The 24973-nt window shown below is 35.7% G+C and overlaps 1 protein-coding gene across 5 annotated transcripts in view; it reads right to left on the bottom strand.

The window, feature by feature from the left end:
• Positions 1 to 24973, bottom strand: part of RBM27 (RNA binding motif protein 27) — an 81070-nt gene that overhangs the window by 30546 nt on the left and 25551 nt on the right. For 2 of the 5 annotated variants that reach the window (XM_013052339.2, XM_004744698.3), the window contains exons 5-13: positions 24175 to 24368; positions 23187 to 23450; positions 20522 to 20815; positions 18755 to 18889; positions 9634 to 9798; positions 7832 to 7981; positions 4010 to 4154; positions 3203 to 3356; positions 176 to 472 (exon numbers count right to left, since the gene is read on the bottom strand). In XM_013052339.2, the coding sequence (XP_012907793.2) occupies positions 176 to 472; positions 3203 to 3356; positions 4010 to 4154; positions 7832 to 7981; positions 9634 to 9798; positions 18755 to 18889; positions 20522 to 20815; positions 23187 to 23450; positions 24175 to 24368 (1798 nt within the window). The remainder of the gene's footprint in view (positions 1 to 175; positions 473 to 3202; positions 3357 to 4009; positions 4155 to 7831; positions 7982 to 9633; positions 9799 to 18754; positions 18890 to 20521; positions 20816 to 23186; positions 23451 to 24174; positions 24369 to 24973) is intronic. The other 3 variants (XM_004744699.3, XM_004744702.3, XM_004744701.3) reach the window with 3 other exon arrangements.

A 24973-nucleotide genomic window follows, 5' to 3' on the forward strand; every position in this document is an offset into this window, starting at 1 on the left:
GGTGAGGTCCAAGAAAATGCATGTCTAATAAGTTCTGAGGAGATGAGATGCTGCTGTCTGCAGATAAAACTGAGTGGCTTTAATGTAGAAGACGTAAGGACCCAAACTGAGAAATAATGATCTAGATCAGGGTGGGACTAAAGGACCTGTCATTCTCTGTGATTCAATGATTTACCTTCTGGATACCCCCATGTACCGTTGAGGGAGGAGACTGGGCCACCAGCACCTGCTGCTGATGAAGGTGCTGTGGCAGATGATGGTGCTGCTGTGACAGGTGACTAAGTGTTTGCTGTTGCTGCAGGAGTAGCTGTGTTGGAGACTGTAGTGCTGGCTGCTCATTATTTTCTCTATGCCACAGAACTCGAATGAATCGATTGTTTAGAACTGCTTCAGTGCTGGAAATGGCTTTCCTGGCCTCCTCATTGGTAAGATACTGGATAAGGGCTGCTTCTGGATCTCCCTTAAAAGCAACCTGTAAGAAAAAACAAAAGCATCAATAAAAACCCCACAGAAATTAACAAACAGTTAAATTCAAGTAAACTATTGATAAATAATTCAAAAGTAGATCAGAGGGCTGCCTGGGTGGCTCAGGTGGTTAAGCATCTGCCTTTAGCTGAGGTCATGATCCCAGAGTCCTGGGATCAAGTCTTGCATCAGGCTCCCTGCTCAGTGGAGAGCCTACATCTCTCTCTCTCTCTCTGCTTCTCCTCCTGCTTATGGATCTCTCTCTCTGTGTCAAATAAATTTTAAAAATATTTTTTAAAAAAAGTAGGGGCGCCTGGGTGGTTCAGTGGGTTAAGCCACTGCCTTCGGCTCGGGTCATGATCTCAGGGTCCTCGGATCGAGTCCCGTATCGGGCTCTCTGCTCAGCAAGGAGCCTGCTTCCCTCTCTCTCTCTGTCAAATAAATAAATAAAATCTTTAAAAATATATATATATATTTTTAAAAAGTAAACAACCTGCTGAAATCCACTCTGAATGCTTTCTAAATAAAGTTCTCCATCCCTCTAAAAGATAAAATGCATATTTTCCAAAATTATACATAAAAGACTATTATTCACCAAATAATCCTAATAATGTTACCTAACCACTTGGGGAAAAGTTGTTAGATCCCTTCTGGATATCTTACATTCAAATAAACTCCAGAAAAAGAAACTATTTTACAATAATAAACAAAAAACTTAATAAAAACACAAAAGAAAAAAAGGTGGGTATGGGTATAATCTGAGTGTTTGGAAAACCTTTTTATGCATTCCTATAAAAGTAGAATCCATAAAGACAAAGAATAATAGATTCTACCACATAAAATTTTAAAATCTGTCATTCCAAATATGCCCTAAACTAAATGATGAATAGAAAAAGTATTTTTAATATATATGACAAGCCATGGCTTAGAAAATCACTACCATAAATGCCTTCATAAAAAACAGGCAAAGACAATAAGTATATCCAAAAAACAAACAAACAAACAAACAACAACAACAACAAAATGCAAAAGATCTATACAAATTAGAAACCTATTTAAAAAAAGGAAATTAAAACAAGTATAATTTTTCACTTACAAAACTGGCTAAAAAAATTTTAATGGATCCATATTACAGTACTGATGATGCCTCATACAGTGCATTTAGGAGTATCAACTGGCACAACCCTTTTGGAGAACAATTTGGCAGCTCAAATAAAAAGTCTTAAAACTCCCTTTAATTCAGCAATTCATCATAAAAAAAATAATGAAGGTTCAGCGACAAGGAGGCTCACCACAGCATTGTTTTTACATAAAACAACAAAAACAGAAATTCCCCAAAACGAAGAAAAGTAAATAAATTACAGTCTATTGCTAGGGACTGATTTATGACCCACCTCCCAAATTCTTATGTTGAAATCCTAAGCCTCCACAGTATGACTACATTTGGAGATAGGTCTTTTAGGAAGGAATTAAAGTTAAAAATCATAATAGTGGGGCCCTAATCAGATGGTACTGGAAGCCTTATAGAAAGAGAAAGAGATCTCCCTCCCCTTCCACAATTCAAGGACACAGCAAGAAAGTGGCCATCTGCAAAGCAGAAAGAGAATCTCATCAGGAACCAAATTGGCCAGCACCTTGATTTTGGACTTCCACCCAAATAAGTTTTTACTGTTTAAGCCACAAAGTCTGTGATATGTGTTAATGGAAACCAGACAAGACTCATTTACCAAACTACATTAAGCCATCTTATTTTTCTTAATGCTATAAACAATCATGACCTAGGAAACATGTAAGAGATAAAAGGTAGTCAGAGACATTTGGTATATATTCTTAAAGAGTGTATTTTTAAAGAGAACATGTGTATATGTGCGTATATGTGTTCTTCCATACAAACACTATGTCTTTTCATTAAAATATTAGTAATTGTTACTACAGAAGTAATAAGATTGAGGTGATTTTTTCCCCACTTTTGTTTAATATATTTCCAAATCATCTATAAAACTAAACATGTACTACATTCAGGGACCAAAAACTGCTTAAAAAATCTCCAAAAAAAAAAATTCTTTCAAAAAGATTTGAGTTCTTTGAAATATCAAATTTCCTAATACTATTTTTTAAACTCCGTTATATAAATCACATTTTGGTTTGATGACAACATTAACTAACAGGGGTGACTAAATGAAATGGAAAATTAATGAGGCCTTCAAGTACTCTCAATTACAGCATAACACTCAACCACAAATTCATAAATTGGAGACAGAATACCAAAGCTACTATTTATATGAGATATTAGACAACATGTTACACTGCCAAAAATTCTTAAGAGTAGAACCATCCTTAACAAAACTAGTATTTCACTACAATATAAGAGTCATTCAATAGGCAAAATTACAATCTTAGAAATTAACAAAAATCTCACCTACCTAATTAGAATACTAATAAAGCAGATTAGAAAGTCATTTGTCCAGGAATAGCACTATGAACAAAAATACACCAACTAGCCTCTGTGTCTTTCAGGAAGAAGTTGAGGATAAGAAATAAATGCATTAAAAAAAAAAAAAATTCAGCTTAACAATTTCATCATGAAGTTGGGTTAAGGGCTATACAGTGGAGCTTAAAACATGCACCAGAGATAATCACACTAATTAATGGCTCTTTTAAGCAAAGTGAACGGACAAGAATATTTCAAAAATGCATAAAACCACATTAATTCTGTCACCAACCTAGCCACATTTACCTGGATGTTTACAATAGTTCCAAATTTGCTGAAGTGTTCATTGAGCTTGGTAATGTTGTTCAATTCCTGAGGGATTTTCTTGACTTCTAATTTGGTGTTTGTATACTGATTCTTTCTCAAGAATCCTGGTTTACTCTGACTGTTATTCCCTTGCCTGAAAAGAATATTAACAGATCCTGATTAATTCCCCCACCTTATGCCTAGCCACGGAAAAGGTCAACAAATAATTCAAGTTTATATGTATTAAAGCATCATCTGGAAGACATTCTTATATTCCTGGGAAATTAGTTAACGTTCTTCAGCAGCAATTACTAAATAATTCTCGTATCTTCCTCGTTACATAGGAACAGAAGAGGTAGAGAGAGAAAGAAAGAAAACTGAATGGCAAAAGATCATAAAATGAAAGAGGCCCAAATGAGATTTAAAATTATATACTAAAAAGATCCACCACAATTACCAAGGAGTCTAACATTAAAGCAAGGAAAGAACATCATTTTTTTATGAAGTGTTTTTCAGCTTCCGCAAAAATACCTAAGTTTTTCTTCTTTTCTATTCACTTTCAGTGTCTCGATAATTAATACCGGGCTAGACCTATTTGTAGCAAATATAAATTACTAGTATCTATTATTAATATTCTGTTAGCTCTTCCATTTTTAAGATGTTCTAATGATGTCTCTGGGAACCCTAACTTTTGAGACACATAGTTTGAAACTCATTAATGACAACTCTTAATTTTATGAGTTTACTAATGCACACAAAAATAACAAAAACACCAAGTAGATGTTACTAAGTAGCAAATTATCTTACTTTCCAAGCCAAGGTTTCTTTGTGAGCGGCCCTTCCAAACCACTTATAGCTCTTTTTCGGCTATCTGGTTCAAGAACTACTCTGGTTATGTTGCTATTAATTGAAACAGGAACTGGTGGTTCAGTTTGGATGACAATGTTAGCAGCTGTTGGAAAGAAAAATTAACATTATTAACAATGCACAGTATTGGGGGGAATTTCAAATGATTAAAATATTTAGCTTAAAAGCTAAAAAAGCAGGGACGCCTGGGTGGCTCAGTTGGTTAGGCAGCTGCCTTCGGCTCAGGTCATGATCCCAGCGTCCTGGGATCGAGTCCCACATCAGGCTCCTTGCTCCGCAGGGAGCCTGCTTCTCCCTCTGACTCTGCCTTCCACTCTGTCTGCCTGTGCTCGCTCTCACTCTCTCTCTCTCACAAATAAATAAATAAAATCTTTAAAAAAAAAAAAAAAAAAAGCTAAAAAAGCAAAGTGAATAGCACCCAACTACCGTTTCCTTTTCAGAAATGCTTAACAGAAAAAATTATCAATGGCCTCCTTTTTTCTCCTCTGTTAAAAATACAATATCCAAGTTTAAAAAGTCATTGGCAACTCCAATGTAAAAACTGATTCAGTCCTCCTCTCTCTGCCCTGTCTGTCTGTCTACTTGTGATCTCTGTCAAATAAATAAATAAAATATTTTTAAAAAGCGGGGGGGTGCCTGGGTGGCTCAGTTAAAGTTAAAGCCTCTGCCTTCGGTTCAGGTCATGGTCTCAGGGTCCTGAGATCGAGCCCCGCATTGGGCTCTCTGCTCAGCGGGGAGCCTGCTTCCTCCTCTCTCTGCCTGCCTCTCTGCCTACTTGTGATCTCTCTCTGTCAAATAAATAAATAAAATATTTTAAATAAATAAATTAAATCAAAAACTGATTTGGGCAAGGATCCTTAAAGAATGCAAAAAAAATAACTTTTTTAAAACTCCAGTAGAAAATTGTTAGAGAACAAGATTTTTTAGAAATTTTTTTTAAAGAATTTATTTATTTGAGAGAAAGAGAGAAGGCACGTGTGAGAGAGAGAAAGAGAGAGTGCACACATGTGCATGGAGCACAAGCAAGGGGGACAGAGGAGAGGGAGAAGCAGACTCCCAGCCACCTGGGTGAACAGGGAGCTGGATGTGGGCCTGGATCTCAGGACCCTGGGATCATGACCTGAGCTGAAGGCAGACACTTTATGACTGAGCCACTAAGCAGCCCCTGGAAGCACATCATTTAGAAGAAAGAATACAAGCTTTGGAGTCAAAGACCTGAATTTGAATTCCAGCAGAACTGACTGAGCCACTCAGGTACCCCGAGAGCAAGATATTTATGTGGTGCCAAAGTACCACTCCACAAATGATTACACTACAAAGGACAAATCTAATACTTATCACCTCGGGCAAGCAATCAAAGAACTTAGCACCATAAATAGAGTGAAATTATTTGTATTCTTATGTGATTTAACAAAACCTTGAACCACTCAGATAGGATTATTACTATGGAATTACGATTCTCTTAAGTATAGCAACGAGACTATGCTTATATAGGACCATACCTTACTCTTGGATGTAAAATAAAGGATCCAAAGTGCTCAATCTCTACAATATACTTTCAAGTAGTTGAAGGAAAAAAAGTGAAGGGAGAAAGGAAGAAGAAAGAGAAGAATGTGCATGTATACAAGCAAGCATTCACACCCAAAGGTGACTACACATAACAAATGGTGAACCTAAGCGAAGGTATTCGGGTGTTTATTGCATTTCTTTATTTTTTTATAGGTTTAAAAGTTCTCAAACTCAAAAGCTGGGAGGAAAATCCAAAGCCAATACTATAAACTGGTATATTTCATTAACAACATTTACGACTAAAATACTTGGATTTTTTTGTATTTATTTGACAGAGAGACACAGCGAGAGAGGGAACACAAGCAGGGGGAGTGGGAAATAAAGAAGCAGGCTTCCCACCACGCAGGAAGCCTGATGCAGGGCTTGATCCCAGGACCCCGGGATCATGACCTGAGCCGAAGGAAGACACTTAACAACTTAGCCACCCAGGCGTCCCACGACTAAAATACTTAGAGAAAGTGAACTTACAATGGCCTATCTGTGGACAGGAAGAGGTGTGTTGAATAAAAAATTAAGTAACACAAATCTACGCCTGATATAGTCTCAATATTCTCCTTAACTTTCGTAACTCCACCAAGGTAAAACACAGCAAAGAGTAACATGTAGGGCTAGAAGTTAGGGTAAGAATGAGGGGTGGGGGTAGTATATTCCATTTCACTGTGTGACGGGGAAATTGTGATGCAAGTTCATTCATTTAACATTTATTTCTTCAGCAGTTGCTAGAGCTCCAACAATTATATTAGACCTTATGTGTAAATCAGTGAATAAAGTAACTATGGTCTCTGCCCTGTTATAGCCTTTGTTTTTAGAAGCCTACTGGAGAAGATAGCAATTGTGATGGCATAAAGCATTCTAGAATTTGAGATGCCGTTATATTTTCCCTAGAACACTTAGGATTACCTCTTAACATTGCTCAGTGCTTTTCTTTACTGAAGTATTTTATAAGGAAAGAGATATATAGCTAGAATTTTGGTGACTTGCCAACATGACAAACCAAGCCTGTTGTAAAAAAACCACAAGACTTCTATCTGAGTGAGATTATCCATGAATTACTATACATGAATGTTCACAAAGACCACACTACTGGCAAAAGGAAAACATGAATTTCTGAGGATATGATCTTCCCACTAATTTCAAATAATTTGGTAATAATTTATGCATTATAGTACAGAAGGTAAAAGCACATTCTTCATTAGATATGCCTGGGTTCAAGTTCCAGTTCTGTCATTAATTGCTGTGTAACCTCGGGCAAGATCTTTAACCTCTCTAAGCCTCAGTGTCTTTATCTATAAAAAGAGAATAAATATAGTACCATTTTTCCAGGAGTTATAGGAAAGGAATAAAAGACATTCATACATATAAAAGCATTTGGCTTCATCTTGACACAAAACTGTTAGTCTGCAGTAGTAACACTGATATTAATGCACTAAAGAAAAGTTAATAAAAGCAAGATAGGAAAGAAGGTAAGAACAGGAAAAAGGATACCCATATAATTAAAACAGAAAAATACTATTAGGATGGCCCATGGCCAGTCATTCAAATTCAAATTAAATATTACAAATCAAACTATATAAGTAAGAAGAACTGGAATGTCATTAAACTTTCTAGCCTTCCCTTTTTGAGGGAAGGAGAAAGGATGACATCAACACATATTTAAGGTAAATACTTGCATTTATCTTTATTTTATTTTTTTGCATTTAGTCTTTAAAAGTTTGCAACTATTCTTTGCAAAGGTCCAGACATAGGGTTGTAATCATAAATACTAAAAAACATCAAATGATAATTTTACTGCAGTGTTTCAGATTCTCAGTTATTAGTGTGAAGCACAGCTCATAGGATACAAAGTAGGCCTTTAAGTGATCAGTTCTTTGAGGGCAAGGGACCATGTCATTTCATCTTTCTTTACCTAATATTTAACACAGTGCCCAGTAAACAGCTAAACCAGCCTAAAGATCTACAAAAATAAGAATTAAGAAATATGAGTATTACTTTTATTTTAAAATAAATATATTCTAATTATAGCTTTAAAATAAAATTTGGAGATACAGTTATTCAAACACATTTATCTGATATAATTACATAGCACTCTTCAAAAAGACAATATATACGTAACTCCGGACTTTAGTGAGGTCGGAATGCTATACTGAACTCCTGTGTAACAACAGCATCAAAGTAAATATGAGGCAGTCTCACCTCTTGGATTTGCATCCATATCTCCAGATGTTAGGCCAATCAGGTTTGGGCGCTGTGTCTGTGTTCTCGAAAAGAACTGTCTGTACTGAGATCTACCAGAACTGGTAATACTAGGAGCTTCTGGATTATAACCATCTGGTTCATACGTATCTGTGGGAAAACAAAACAACAAAACACGTAACAAATCAGAGAGAAGTTAATTTCTCATTAATAAAATAAACAACTGCAAAAAATATTTTTCTTCAACAAATATATTGACCTATACATACATATCTGAATTACAGTAAATAGATATACCTGTTAGAAGTGAAAGAACTGAAAATGCTCCTGTCCCAAAACACAGATACACAGATCCATTCCTGACTACGTAGAGAGTTCCATTTATTTACCTATTCATTTTTATCCTCTATATCCATCACCTAATCCTAACATCAATGAACATTTTTAAGAGAAGCATGCACATATATAAACACCACATATAAAGGACTGGTTGGGTTTCCTCAGTTATCATGCCTCACCAATTTCTAGGTACTCTTTTAATTAGGGGTAAAAAAACAATCTGCTTATTTGGTTATCTACACTTTAAAATGCAGATACAATAGCTGGTTTCATACACAGAACATTTCAAATGCTTTCTTTCAAACAGCTAAATAAGTAAGATGAATTTTGTATGTCTAAAAGTAATCACAATTCTACTCCCTACCACCACACATCAATGCCACCTTTATCATGTTCCCTTTGTTTTCTCTAAAACTAAATACTTAATTTTTACAATTCTAATGCTAAATATTTTGTTAGTGTTAAAGAAATTCTGCGTGTTAATCTCTAAACAGTATACATCTTCTTTATCCTACATAAAATCAAAGAACAGTTAAGATTAAGTGAAGACATTGGTTTTCCCTACTGTTCTTTAGAAGTTCCTGCACCTTTTTAAAAATTTTCTTAGTGGAAAAATTCTCTATGACATTCATAGGAAGTTTCAGCTACAAGGTAAGAGACACTCAGATCCTTATTAATGGCCAATCAGTTCCATGATTCAAAGCAGAAGATCGGCAAATTATTACAAAAAAACGTTTTCAGTTACCATTTGGTAGTCTTGACAGAAGATTTCCTATAGTTAAATCTCCTACAGCTGCAGAGAGTTTTAAAGAAGTTACATAATCAAATGACCTTGTTCTCTAATTCCTGAGAATATATAGAACTCCTAGAAACTTCAAAGTCCTTAAGTTAATTACGATGAATGGAGATCCAAAGGCAAAAGGAGAAATGTTAAAAACCTCATGAGACACCCACGAAGCACTCCACATAGGTCTTCAACATGTACATGTAGGTAGGAGGGAAGAGTTTTCAAGAAATCACTATGTTATACACAGCCAGTCCATACATGGAGCAGAGTGGGGGGAAAAGATGTTCACCCTTGATCACCAAGAAATCAGATGTTTGTTTTTAAAAAAATTAACTGAGTTTTTCTTGAAATATAAAACTGATTAGAAAACATTCAACTAGATATCCTCTTCCTATTTATTGGATTAAAATTTAGTTCAAAGAATTAGCATGACTTTTGTTCCTGAGGCACTAAAACTCAATATAGAGGACACCAGAGGTAACAGACACACAGGAGGCCTCATCATCTAGCAACCACTAGGGACAAATCAAAGAAGCAAAGAAAAAGGAAAGAAAACAACCTAAGAGGTTTAATAGGAATCGGTGACAGTAGATCAGTAGGTCAGTCACCACGTAGGCTGGCAAGCTGTGGTACAAAAGATCAAAAAAGGTGGATGGCCATTTGTAGCAAAGCTTACCTGGGACCAGAGGGGTGGGGCTGGAGACTGAGGTATGGTACCCAATGGAGGATCCCATGAGGTTTCGAGGTGGCACCAAACGAGCTGCCAACAGAGGAGGCGGTGTCCCCAACTGAAGTCGCTCAGATGCAGCAGCACCATGTTCACGAGAGTACATGGGCTGTCCTACAGAGGAAAGAATAGGAGGGCAGCTGGGAATGAGAGTCACAAGCTTCTCAGGTAATGCCATACTTCCTGAGACCTCAGCCAAGAACAGAGAAAGTACATCCATGGGAATGGCAGTCAAGAAAGGTATTACTGAGATTCTTCCTAACTCAAGAAAAAGACATACAACTGGGCTGGGATGCACTGAGGTATAAAGAGCAAGAATTAGATAGTATGACTGCATAATCTCCATCTTTTGTAATCTAAAGTGAAAAACTATGTGCTAACCATACCCAAAACTAAACAGTCAACCATATCACACTATCAGACAAAGGTGCCCTGAAACCCTGAGACGGTAGAGACTTGTATCCAATAAAACATGTAGTTGTGAAGACTGTCATACCCATTAAAAACAAAAACTCTTCTCCTCAAACTCACATAATTTCAGGTTCACACAAAACATACTCCCATTTCTGACAGCAGAAAAAAGATCAAAAAAGAAATTAAACACACACACACATATACACCAGAACATACCCTCACAGAGAATAAGAAACACTCAAAAGAGAAAAACTAAACAAGATAGTGAAAACTTGTTACCCCTTAGCAGATGGATAATAAGTACAGTCAAAGAAAAAAGGACAAAACCCCAGATACACAGACCAATCAGTGTATTTATGAAATTACCTCAGATATTAGGAATCACTTTTTGAAAGAAAAGACATTTAGTGCTCACATTTATTAATGGAAGAATGTCTGACAAAATGAAGTCAAATTTGATACAACAGGATTTAAAAAGAAGTATCAAGGAGCAGTTTTTTCATCAGTCACTTACTACTATTATTCTACTGATTACCCCAAGAGACCTATTTACAATTATTACTCAGTACTTTATACTTAAAGTCATACACTCACAATGTGGCAAAAGATAAAATAAAACGAATTTAGAAGTTTTTTTACACCCAATCAATGTCCTTAAAAGTTATAAATTTCCAAAAGATTTTTTTTAAGATTTTATTTATTTATTTGATAGAGAGAGATCACAAGTAGGCAAAGAGGCAGGCAGAGAGAGTGAGAGTGAAGCAGACTCCCTGCTGAGCAGAGAGCCCAATGCGGGGCTCGATCCCAGGACCCTGGGATCATGACCTCAGCCGAAGGCAGCGGCTTAACCCATTGAGCCACCTAGGTGCCCCTCCAAAAGATTTTTAATAAACTTTAACAGAACAAGCCACAAAGCAACTACCTGATTTCATAGGAAATGTAGAAGGGAAACAGAGGTACTAAATTTTACCATCCTTCTACATGCGAAGCAAAGGTACAAGTGACAAATCATACTGTATAGCAGACACAAAACTGCACTTAACACCAATTCTTTCAATATTTATCTTTAAAAAAGTCTCTTTCAATCATTATGTTAAAAAACAATCTAATAGATCAAGCATCTAATAACAGTTGTAAGAATGACCTATTGGCAGAATTTCTTACAGAATTAAGGAGTATACTAAAGAGAAAAATGGGGAAGTGCATTCTCAGTCCATATGAGAACTAAAAGTCAAAGGCTAATTTGCACAATGTCCTTTCAATATGCATGACAGCATGAATTTCATTTCAGGAAGAAGGCTATTTATTCAAATGAAGCCTGACGTTCTTCAACAACACTACTGAAATCTCTAAATACTATTTAAAAACAAAAAGCTTCCTTAGATAAAAAAGCTGATTCTAAGTTTGGTCAGAAAATTAAGATGAACCTGGTATACTGTCATATATATATACATTGTGCTTCCAGAAGCAAGAAAACTATCTAACACTAGGTGTATCAAAAAACAAAATCTGCAGGAGCCAACATGAAGAGGCTCCCATGGTCAAAGATGAAACAATGTGAGCACCAAAAAGGATGCAATGGGGTGAAACGTATTAAACATGTTAAAAATCCATGAGTTTGAAAAAAAAAAAATCCATGAGTTTGGGCTCCTGGGTAGCTCAGTTAGTTGGTTAAGCGACTGCCTTTGGCTCATGATCCTTGAGTCCCAGGATGGAGTCCCACATCACTTCCCTGCTTAGCGGGGAGTATGCTTCTCCCTCTGAACGCCCGCTCCCCCATGCTCTCTCTCTCTCTCTCATTCTCTTTCACAGAAATAAAATCTTTTTTAAAAATTACAATTAAAATTTTAAAAATCCATGAGTTCATAATGATTCCTTTTGGAAGATACTAGGAAAGCAGGTCATTATTCTGAAAACTGACAAATGAAAGGAAACAAGTATTTATCCTGTCTTTCCTATAAAAACTGCATTTCAGGTTAACCAAATGGTTAACAATACTGAGTTTCACTTCGTAGAATGCCAGTCAATTAACGTACAAGAAATTACAGAATTAGAATCACACTTTTTAACCCCTAATGAAACAACATATCTAAGCAGTGGTCATAAATGGCTGCTGAAACCATAAGCAACTTTTTAAGTGGATGAATCAGAACGAAAACACCTGTATACACTGATCAATATTTACAGCAAATGAAAAAACTCCACATTATGTCCATCATAAAATACTGAAGTAGGAAGTATATCAATAAAATATTCATGACCAAAAAAAAAAAAAAAAAAAAAAAACCAACGTAAACCTAAAGTCTCCAAATTTAGCCCCCCATTTCCAGGAAATATAGAGGCCTGAAGAAATGTGTTAAATGACACGAGGGGATGCAATATGCCAAGCCCAGAATATGAAAAAATTATTCAGGACAATGATCTGTTTCTTAAATAAATGTCAAGGAAAAACCAAAAAAGAGGTAAGGGAAATTGTTTAAGATTTAAAGACTTAAGAAAGGTATCTTCTAAATATAATACATAACCTTGTTTGGATGCAGTTTCACATGAATCAGCTATGAAAGGACACCTATCGTACAATTTGGAAATATGAATGCTGACTGGATATTTGACAACAGTAAATATAAATATTTTGGGACTATGAGATAAAGTACTGTGATGGTATATGATTAATCCTTATCTTTGAAAGATACACACTGAAGTTTTTACTGATGAAATATTACATTTGGGGGTGCTTCTAAAATAATCAAGTGAGGGGTGAGTTATAGATGAAGCATGATTAACCTATTATATCAAGGAGTGTTGAAGCCTCTGAGTACCTAAAGACTCCTGCAGTATTTGTTTTCCTTTGGTGTATATCAGAAATTTTCCAAAATAAGCTGTTCTTAAATCAACTAGGTTACAATATTGGTGAAGATGAGCTGGTCACAATTTATATTCATTCAGTTTAGTTCTGATTGGGAAGAGAATGACTAGATAATTTCAAACTGCAAACATCCCAAGTTTATGCTCCTATCTTAAGTCTTTTGTACATCTTACATGCCTGAGAGCAAAATTTTTACATTCTTAATGTTAACTCTAGTCATGTGATGACAGTCTTTCAGCACACTGAAATTTTAGCTACTCTGTAATTTCCTGATTTTGTCATTAAGAGTATTGCCAGGAGAAAAATCTTAAGTTTTAAACTAAAACCCCAATTCGAAAATAAAAAAGCTACACCTTCCAATTATTGGCCATATTTATCATAGAATCCAAGGTACCTGGCACACCATATAACACTCCTGGGCCTAAATGGTGCCTGGTGCATAGCAGGAACTCAATAAAGAATCATTTAAAGAAAGGATGAAAATTTATTTATTACAAGTATCCCAATGACAAGTATTTTGGATGAAAGTCTGTATGTTGAAATATGGCAGTAAGATACTGAATATAAGAAAACCAAAGTAAAACATATGGGGAGAGAAACCCCAGACAATATTCAGTGACTCTACCAGATATCGATATACTTTTCTAGACATCAAAATCCATGATTCTGCACTGGGAAATGTTCCACAGAATTAAATGAGGAATCCCAAGCTTAGTAGGAATATAGTGTTTCAGTAATTTTACATAGTTGGTAACAGGAAAATATATTGTCAGAAACACAAAGATAACTGATAGAAATTTATTTGAAGACTAATAACTACCTTTAACCTAAAAATCAATCTGTAGAATACAAGATATTATACTCTATTACTTTTTCACACACTCCTTAGAGTGAGCTTAGCAATCATAAAATATTTCTACTATGTCTTCTTCAAAGAAACTTAACAGGTTGAATTTAAGGGAATAAAGGAATATACTTGAAAATGGTACTGTGAAAACAAAAAATATACATAGTGAATTGGTTAATTCAAATTTAGGTAAAATATTTTAAGTACTTCAGAGGAAATACCTGATTTTTTTAAAAAGAGTTTATTTTATTTATTTGACAGACAGAGATCACAAGTAGGCAGAGAGGCAGGCAGAGAGAGAGGGGGAAGCAGGCTCCCCTGTGAGCAGAGAGCCCGATGCAGGGTTTGATCCCAGGACCCCGGGACCATGACCCGAGCCAAAGGCAGAGGCTTTAACCCAGTGAGCCACCCAGGCACCCCATAATAGCTGATTTTAATAGGTGTTGTGATATTGCTCTCTTTCTATAAAATTTCAATTACATCTATTACTTAAGTCCTTTCAGAGTATCTGTGACATTTTTAATTCAAGAAACAACAAAATTTCAGAGTTTTTTCTAAACTATATCCATTTGACGTCACCTTTTAAATAGCATTACCAGGAGCCACTGATATCCTACCCACTTACATGGTGGATATAATTTATTATCTTCAGTTAATAATCAATGGTCCCATTCCAAAACAAGTAATAATTGCAGCCAAAATTATGGTTTTTAATTTTGACAGAATTAGTTCCTTTGTCACCTGTATTTCTAAGCCACTCTGTTCATCTAGTCATAACAGCAAAATATACTGTACTTGGTGTTTTTGTTTTTTTTTAATAAACACATTTCTTTTCCACTATTAGATTTTTAGCTTCTTGGAAGAGTCATTTCTTATTCATCTGTATATTCCCAGTACCTAGCCTTGAGCAGATTATTTTTACCTCTAAAACTCCAGATTTCATTTTTCTCTGTATATTCGGGTCTATACTGACATATTTTTCAGAAATACCATCTGATACACTCTATTCCACTTATAAACATTTTCTGTGTTATGAATTTTAAAGATAATTTTGATAACAAAATATCCATAATTTAAACTTTCCCAACTTATTAAACTTTGAGAGCTAATACATTGTAAACATAGTTTTTTTACTTCATTTGAAGTCAAGTTCTAAATTTTTTAAAAATTACCAATTATACTATTGAGGAAAGTATACCTGAACAACTTGAAAGATTCAATTTATCTGCAAAGAACGAACTTAAAAAAAAAAACTTTTTAAAATCAAGTGAATAGAAAGATACAAAAAAATTTATGAATAACAAACTATATTATAGCCCCCCCAAAAAAGTTCTATTTACACTGAGATCAGAAACTATCCCCTACATTTTCAAATTCCTGTATAAATTTTAGAATAAAAATTTAAGTTTTAAAAAAGGAAGAGAAGGGCTGCTGGGTGGCTCAGTCAGTTAAGCATCTGACTCCATTTCAGTTCAGGTACTGATTTCATGCATCTTGAGATCAAGTCCTATATCGGGTTCCACATTCAGTGGGGAGGCTGCTTGAGATTCTTTACCTCTCCCTTTGCTCCTCCTCCCACTCACATGTGCGTACTCTCTCGCTCTAAAATATATAAATCTTTAAAATAAATAAGGAAAAGAGTAGTTTGCATAGTAGGAAGTTTTAAATTGTCTGATACAAATAATTCTGTAACTTTCAAAACATTCAGTTGCCAACCAAATAAGTCTCTTTAAACCGGTGATTCAAACTAAGAGACTATCCTCTAAAGCAGTAATTCACAAATGCTGAAAGGATGTTACCACCTTTTACTGGTCTGAGACAAAAAGAAGGAAAAAATGTAATTAATACTTCATAAAACCAAATATAAAAGGACAGCCTTTTATCTTTTATTTTAATGTAAAAATTTATTTTTTAAATTGAAATGATCTTAGATATTTTCATATACAATTCCCTAACGTGGCAAATAAAAGTTGCTAACTGTACTGCTCCCCCAAATTTTCTTAAAAATGTTTACCAGCATCTAAAACAGAAGTTTGGAACTTATGTTTAAAAGGACTTTACTAATATATCACAAAATATTTTTGCTTCTTAAAAAGAGAAAAATATTGTTCAAGTAACAAGGAGTTTACCTTTTTTCATCTTGGCTCTCAAGCACGTAGCACAGTGCCTGGCACATAGAAAGCATTCAATAAATATTTGCTCCATTAATAATAATGAAGCTAAGTCACTCAGATGATGACCACTGCCAGATTCTTATTAATTAAAATCAAAATGGAATTTTTAGAGCGAGTCACAATGTTACATTTAACGATATTTTAAAAAATGGTAATTGTCGGACTTTTAAAAAATTTAAAAACAAAATAGAATTTTTATTGTGAATCACAATGCTAAATTTAACAGTAAGAAAATGTGCCATCTGCAACAAACTCTCAGATAAATAATCCATTTTTTGTACTTACAAGTCTAATGGCATTAAGAAATAATGCTAAGAGATTATTTGGGGAGAATAAATGATACAGGATGGATGAATGTTGAAGTTGAGTAACAGGTATATGGGAATGCATTATACATCCTTTTTTATTTTTTTGTTTAAAGTTTCTCTGATTAAAAAATGAGAAAAGGGGTGCTCAGTTGGTTGGGCGACTGCCTTCAGTTCAGGTCAGGGTCTGGTGTCGCAGGATTGAGTCCCACATTGGGCTCCCTATTTAGCAGGGAGTCTGCTTCTCCCTCAGACCCTCCCCCGTGTCGTGCTCTCTCTCTCTCTCTCTCTCTCATTTTGTCTCTTTCAAATAAACAAATAAAACCTTTTTAAAAAAATAAGAGAAGCAGTGAAACAAACACGTTCTGCGAAAAAACACTACAGTAGTTAGAAGACTGAGATACTAAGACGTGGTTCCTGTTCTAAAGCTCAGCTGAACATAAAATTAACACCCATGAAAAGAAATCTAACAGTAGGCCTGTGTACAATTATATGCCATATATGTAATAAATTCTTTTTAGTCCTGTAGGAGTTTACAACAGAGCAATAATGTTCCCCATGTACTTAGAAGATTTAGGTCTTCTTGAAAGAGAGAGAGCAAATTATTAGAATGAAGACAGAAAAATAAAGTTGAGCCACAACAAGGGGGCAAAGACAAGGTATATTTGGCATAACCAGAGAAGATACATGTGGGAGTTGAGTGAAAAAAGAGATTACCAAAAAGGGCAGGGTAGATCATAGAAAGAGAAACTATAGGGAGGGGCTCAACGATCATCTGTGAGAGGTACCTAGGTGGCTGAGCCTCAGACTCTTAATCTCAGCACGGAGCCTACTTATAAAAAACATATATATGCAATTCAGGGGGAAATTGTGGCCACAGCAGAGTTCTCATGAGGTACCGTTCTGATTTGTTTTCTCAGGAAAATTAGCATTGCAGCATTATATGATGTGACTGATGGGGACTGAAACATAATGGAGTCAACAAGATCATAGCAATAACCCAAATGTCAGGTGATTCAAGTGTTGATGAGGGCAGAAGTCACAGTAGAAACAGAATGGGGTATTTCAAAGAAAAAGAGAAAGGATTTCTTAATTAACCAATATAAACAAAACAAAGCAATTAGTCAATCATGTCAAGGTTTCAATTCTAGGTGATTAATGGGTGTTATTTCAATTTATAAAGACACACAAGAATAATGGAGGTAGACAAAGAGAAGATAATTATGTTTGATTTCAGCAAAGTCGCATTTTAAGGAGACAATAGTAACCATAGTATTATAAAAACTAACCTTTATATTTAGCTTACTAGAAGCTAGGTTCTATTCTAGATAGATGTATTAAAGCAATTATTCCTCAAACACGCTTTTTAGGTGAGTAATGTTATTATCATTCCTATTTTACAAAAGAGAAAACTGACATTCTATGAAGTTAAGTAACTTGTCTAGGATGACAATGAAAGTAAGTAATGGAACAGGATTTAAACCTGGGCTTAATGATATTATTGCTGAACTGCCTTACCATGACATCATAAAGATGAAGAAATGTTTATGATAATACACTGCACAAACGATGAATTTATTCATAGAACTACATAGCTCTGTTAAAAAAAAAAAAAAAACAACTCACAGTACCTGAGTGACTCAGTCAGTCAAATGTCTACCTTCGACTCAGGTCATGATCCCAGAGTCCCGGAATCAAGTCCCACATCAGGCTCCCTGCTCAACATGGAGTCTACTTCTCCCTCAGACCCTTCTTCTTCTCATGTTCTCTCTCTCACTCTTTTCTCAAATAAATGAATAAAATCTTAAAAAAAAAAAAAAAAAAAATCTAATACTTTTAACAACCAATCACCTTGTTTTTATGTTTTTAGAGAAAGGAATATTTCAAAACGCTTTAAATAAACTAAAAATAATGACAAAAATACCTAAGAAATCAGAAAACCAAGATTTAAGAACAAATTATTATAGTTAAAAAGAAATGTTATAAATAGCATAGCCACTAAATATTACAGTTTAAGTGATGCTCTCAACTGTCACTCCAGCATACAAGTTAAAAAATTATTCAGCATATTTTATCCAACCTTTTGTATACCCTTAGAAGATAAACCTTATGTTTTGGAAATTCAATCACAGTTCAATTTTTTAACACAAGCTCCAAAATAAATTTCATTTAGAAGAGATTAAAGCTTCAAAATACATGTCCTTCAGAAGATACTAAATGTTACTGCTTCCTCTACAGCAGAAGGCCTTACTCTTTCCTTCCACTGGCACACAAGTTAAAATACAGCCATATAGCATAATCACAAAGTAAACTGCCTTGTGAATATGAATATAAATATAAATGTAATTTTTATACGGCATAGTCCATAGTCCATAAGAAGAAAAGTTGTATTTTTTTAAAGCATGACATTGAAACTTAGCTTTTTTATACTCCAGCAATTTTAAGACAAGCAATGTTTACTTACGTTCTGATACTGTATAAAGGAGGTTCTGGGGTAAAGGAGGAGGTAGTCTTGCTCCCACTGGTGCAAGATTGGGCACTGCACTTGTCCCAGGCTGGTCACGGTTGTTTATCAAGCTTGACTGTGTTATGGGTGGTCCTAAGAATTTAAAAAAAAAAAAAAAAGAAGAAGAAGAAAAAGGTAGAGCATGAAAGTTTCCTAACTAATAAAAAATACCTACTATACTAAAACTAATTAGGAATAGTCATAATTGAAGTACCTACTTTGGCACAGAACAGAATTAAGGAATTTGATATAGGCAGGCTTCAGCACAGTAAATTGCATAATTAAGAGGACATTTTAGTTCTAGAACACACAAAATAATTCTAGGGTGAAAAAAAAGCAGGATGGTTACCTCTGGGGAGCAGGGATGAAAAATGACTGACAAGGAACTCGAACAATCTTTCTGGCATAATGGTAAGCTCCTTTTTTTTCAAAAAACAAAAAGATTTACTGATTTATTTGAAAGAAAAAGAAAACTTCAGTGGGGAATGGAGAATCCTCAAAGAGACTCCCCGCTGAGCAAGGAGCCTAATGCAGAGCTCCATCCCAGCACCCTGAGATCATGACCTGACCCAAAATCGAGAGTCAGACGCTTAAGACTGTGCCACCCAGACACTCCTAGAATAACAGTAGAGTTCTATAGAACTCTTAAGTTCTATACAGCAGGAACATGTTTAAATGTACTGATGTCTGCAACATACTAGGAAATGAATAAAAAATAATAATGGGAGAGATAAAAAGATAATGTGATAATAGAAATAGAGTAAAATATTAATCATAGAACCTAGATGGTGAGTATATGGGTGTTCAATGTAAGTTATTTCAACTTTTCAGTTAGTTTGCAATTTTTCATAGCAAAATGTTGGGGAAAATGACACTCGGATTTCATTTTTAAACAGAAATATTCCCATTCTTCACATCTTTTTATAAGTTCTTCTAGAAATTAAAATAATTTTTATAGTCTTTTATCTGAGAAATTTTGAAATATACACAGAAGTAGAATAATAGTATGTATACCAGGGACGCCTGGGTGGCTCAGTTGGTTAAGCAGCTGCCTCTAGCTCGGGTCATGGTCCTAGCGTCCTGGGATCAAGTCCCACATCAGGCTCCTTGCTCAGCAGGGAGCCTGCTTCTCCCTCTGCCTCTGCTGCCTCTCTGCCTGCCTGTGCTCGCTCTCTCTTTCTCTCTCTGATAAATAAATAGTATGTATACCATACATACCATCATAAGATCTATTTATCTGAACACACGAGAGAGAGGGAGAGGAGGTACATGAGTGGGGGGATGGGCAAAGAGAATTCAAGCAGATTCCCTGCTGAGTGTGGAGCCCACTGCAGGGCTCTATTTCATGACCCTGAGATCATGATATGAGCCAAAATTAAGAGTCAGAGGCTTAACCAAAGTGAACCGCCCAGACACCCCCAAAGAGATATTCTTTAAAGACTGGGAAATTTCATGTTCTTTCTGACATCTTCAAAACAACTGGATTTCTTAAGATGTCGTCAACCAGCAAGATTCTGTCACCCAAGATTTTTTCAAGGTACTATAAATAATACAATAAAACAATGGATAGAATAAAGAATAACATTTTAATTACAGGAATATATTCGAAATTCTATTATTAATTTATCTTTCAAAAACTTTAAACCCAGTGTCAAGTTAGTGAAGAGATTCTTCTAAATACAATTCTTTGTTAAAGGACAAAATATTTAATGAACATGTACTTACTTGGTATGGGAAGCACAACAGAAGGCGGAGGCTGGCCATGTCCCTGGGGGACAGGAAGTCTCATACTGTGGCCAGGACCTGGACCTGGGCCTGGGCCTGGGCCAGGGCCTGGGCCTGGACCTGGGCCTGGGCCTGGCATGGGAGGCATTAACATTCCAGGAGGTGGTGGAGGAGGAAGCCCAGGAGGAGGTGGAGGGAAAGGAATCATGCTTGGCAGAGCAACTTCATCAACAACGAGGGGATCATTTCCATGATCAAACTGACAAAGGTCACCAAGTACACAAAATCCTCTTTCTGAAAGAATATAAGAAGAATCTTATTATGATCTTAGAGCTCAGAAAACAAAAAAAACAAGACCCTGAAAAGCCTACCAATCTGATTTACAAAGTAATTTTTCTCCAAGGACTTTAGAAGCCTTCTTAGTGTTATTGTTAATCATCACATATGCCTGAGGTAAGGCCAGATGGATGTACTCTACCTTCCATGAGACCCTGCTTTGTTGAGGTAGCAAGTAACAGGGTCCAAAACAGGTTACTAGCCACTACAAACCTATTTGCCATTATGTATTCATAATAAAAATTCAGATTCTGGGGTGCCTGGGTGGCTCAGGATTAAGCCTCTGCCTTCCACTCAGGTCATGATCTCAGGGTCCTGGGATCAAGCCCTGCATCAGGCTCTCTGCTTGGCAGGGAGCCTGCTTCCGCCTCTCTCTGCCTGCCTCTCTGCCTACTTGTGATCACTCTCTGTCAAATTTTTAAAAAACAAAAAACTTAAATAAATAAATAAATAAATAGATAAATAAATAAATATTCAGATTCAAGGTGCCTGGCTGGTTTAGTTGGTAGAACATATGACTCCTGATCTTGGGGTCATGAGTTCAAGCCCTGAACTAGTTGTAGAGATTACTTAAAGGAAATTTATGTGTAAGGGATTTAACTGGACAATCTAATTTCAATTACCTATTTTCATGGTATTATTCTAAATTCTACACTCTTGCTGTATCTGTAATTTGAAATGTTAGTTTAAAATATTTAAGTTAGGGGTCAGCTGGGTGGCTCTATGGTTTAAGCATCTGACCTTTTTTTTTTTTTGGATTTATTTATTTATTTGAGAGAGAGAGAGAGAGAGCACGACCAGGTGAAAGGGGAAAAGGGAGGACAGGGAGAGAGAATCCTAAGCAGACTCTAAACGGAGCATGAAGCCTGAGCAGGGTTAGATCCCACAACCCTGAGACCAGGACCTGAGTCGAAACCAAGGGTCGGGCACTTAACTGATGGCACCACTCAGGCACCCCAACCATCCGACCCTTGATTTCGGCTCCAGTCATGATCTCAGGGTTATGAGATTGAGCCCCAAGTTAGCTCCACACCCATCTCCTTCTGCCCCTTCCCCCTTAAAAAAAAATAAAATAAAATAAAATATTCAAATGAGAAGGGGCACCTGGCTGGTCAGTTGGTACAATGGGCACCACCAACTCTCAAGTTTTTAAGTTTAAACCCCACACTGGGTACAGAGTTTACTTAAAAATAAAATTTAAACAAAAACCATTCAAGTGGGAATTATTTACTAGGTTATTCACGGAAGCACTGTTTATAATAACAAAATATTAGAAATACCACAAAAGCACACTAATAATGAATTAAGTTAAACATATTTTCCTACATTCACAAAATTAAGAAACCTAAAAACGATATGAAGGAAGCCCTAATGAGGATAACTGCCATAAAATACCACTAAGTGAAAAAAACGTGCAGAAGAGTGTGAAGAGTATACTAGGGTTTATGTAGGAGAGAAAACAGGGGAGACTACACGTATCTGTTTACGTACATATACACAAGACTATGTTTGGAAAGCTACCCAAGAAATTAGTAACATTAAATTGGCCTTGGGAATGAGAACTCAGTAGCTAGGAGACCAGGGTGAGAATGAGATAATGCCTGAGTTATGATTTGATTGTATTTCCTACTTAAACTAAATAAAATGTAAAAATAGATATTCTGTATTTACAGAAAAAAATGTTACAATGTCTGCAATTTACTTCATATGATATGGTCTGGGAGAACAAGGAGAGAAGTACAGATGAAAACAAAAATGCCCATGATCTCCTAACTATTGATATGAGATCATGGATACATTAGGGTTAATTACATTATTTTGTCAACTTTTACTAATATTTAAATATTTCCATAATAAAAAATTGAAACACACATAAACAAATAGACTCATTCAAGTGGAGAGTCAGCAAATCAAAATTTTAAGTAGGTTATATAACGCTTAACAAATTCCCAGCACTAAAACCTACAAAAAAAATTACAATTCCTAATGTCTACCAATTTTTGTGGTATACTTACAATGTTTAAAGTAATAAGAACAATAAGAAACAAACAAATGGGTCAAATTTGAACATTCTCTTAACCAGAGCCAAACTATTAAATCAAGAAAGTAAATAAGCATATGCTAAAGGAGGTTTTCTTTCTCACTCATCCTTTTTAACAAAATCTGGACTATAATGAAAAGGTATACAATACTAACGTTTGCTTTACTAGTACTTTTGGATGTAAGAGAAAAGAGACTTTTTGCCATGATAAGTTCTGCATACACTAGCAATATTAGCAACATTTGCTTTACTAGTACTTCTGGGTACAATATAAAAGAGAATTTTTACCATCATAATCTCTGCATCTCCTCTTTGGTGGTGGGTTTCGACCAAAAGAATTGGAAGAGCTATGATTGTTATAGTAATTAGACCAACTCTCCGTTGTGTTTTCAGAGTGGTGTGCAGGTGCGATCACAGTAACAGTGCTGGGAATAGACTGTGCCCCAGAGGAATACTGCTCAGAAGAGCTCGGAGGTGGTGCAGACACAGGCACATAGGAACTCTCCAAGTCATTCCTTTCACTCTTAAACTTTGATCTTTCCCTGTGCTCTGCTTCGGAGACAAAATAAAAACAAGAAATAATATTAGACACTTGTGTTCTTAATGATGTTTGTTTTCTCACAGAACAGGGAACAGAATATTGCAATAAACTCACTAAGTTGTCCATATTTCAAAGTGTTTTCATTATTAATATATCCTAAAAGAAGGAACATCAACAACATGACATATCTTGACCAGTAACTTGTGTAAAATCATCTTTTATAACAACGACATCAATACATAATGGAAAAAAACTCATATTTAATAAGGAAGGTATCTAAGAACTAACTTCCAAACGGATATCCCGAGAGATCAGTGGTTGGGATCTCAGTTATCTACTTATCTGTTTCCTTTTTAATTTTATAAACTCCAGACCACCTTAAAGCAAAACAATTATTTTTAGTGAGGGGGTGAGGGACGGAACAGGTACTTTTCCTCCAGTGATAGCTTTGTTGATTAAAAGACATTAGTTTCAATTACACAAAATGACTTTAAGTCCAGGCATGTACTATGATATCCTTACAAAAAGCATTTCAGTCCAACTCCTTTGACTCCATCCTGACAACAGAGCCCTATCTTTATAACAAAATTAGCATTAGGTTTTTGAGACAATTCTAGATTTTGCATTGCTCAAACATGTAAAGGTACACGTGCTTTTAAGGGGCAATCTGGTATCCTCAAGACAGAGCAAGATAAGGAATACAGAGATTTTTAGGAGGAAGCCTCATCTACTCACCAACATTCCTATTTGGATCTCGGTCTTTGCTGCGCCCTCTACTTCGGCTTCGACTTCGACTCAGGCCCCGGCTCTTACTCCGACTCTTACTCCTGGCTCTTCTCCAGTCGTATTTCTCACGGTACAGTTCATTCCGCTCATAGTACCGGTCATAGTCTCTCCACTTGCCATCTTCTCTTTTTTTCTCACGTGTCCTGTAATACACAGATATAAACGCCATATGTATACTATAGAAACCAAGTACGCCAACAAATCAGGAGTACGAAATACCCTCGATTCATCAAAAGTCATAGTGTCTGAGCTTTTTCAGAAAGCTGTAAAACCACAACATAATTCCTCTGACCCATTATATAAAAAGAAAAAACATTCCCTCAATTACACTGGGTGGGGAGAAATGACAAAAAGAGGTGAAACCAAAGTATGGGCAGGGGTAGGGGAAAAGCATTAATTTAAAACGAGAAAAAGAAAGGCAGAACCAAAGTTTTCCTAAACAAAAGACTAATTTTTTTAATCACAGGCTGATGAATCAACATATAAACTGAACTATTTGTAGTATAATATACTATGGATTATCTTAATAGTGAGCACCCCTAACCAAATGGAACATTTCATTAATATCCTCTAAGGAGACTACTCCCACCCCTGTGCTCTTGGGGAAAGCACATAATGATGACTGTTTATAAAAGGAAGAGAAAGTACGACAAAGACAAAAAACACAGAATGGAGGGAAGATAACCACCTCCTTCTTTAATCAGTTGAGAGAGAGGCATCAGTACATACATTAAAAACCCCATTAATG

Source organism: Mustela putorius, unplaced genomic scaffold, assembly GCF_011764305.1.
Source record: "Mustela putorius furo isolate JIRA1106 unplaced genomic scaffold, ASM1176430v1.1 tig00000145_pilon_pilon_pilon, whole genome shotgun sequence".
NCBI lineage: Eukaryota > Metazoa > Chordata > Mammalia > Carnivora > Mustelidae > Mustela > Mustela putorius.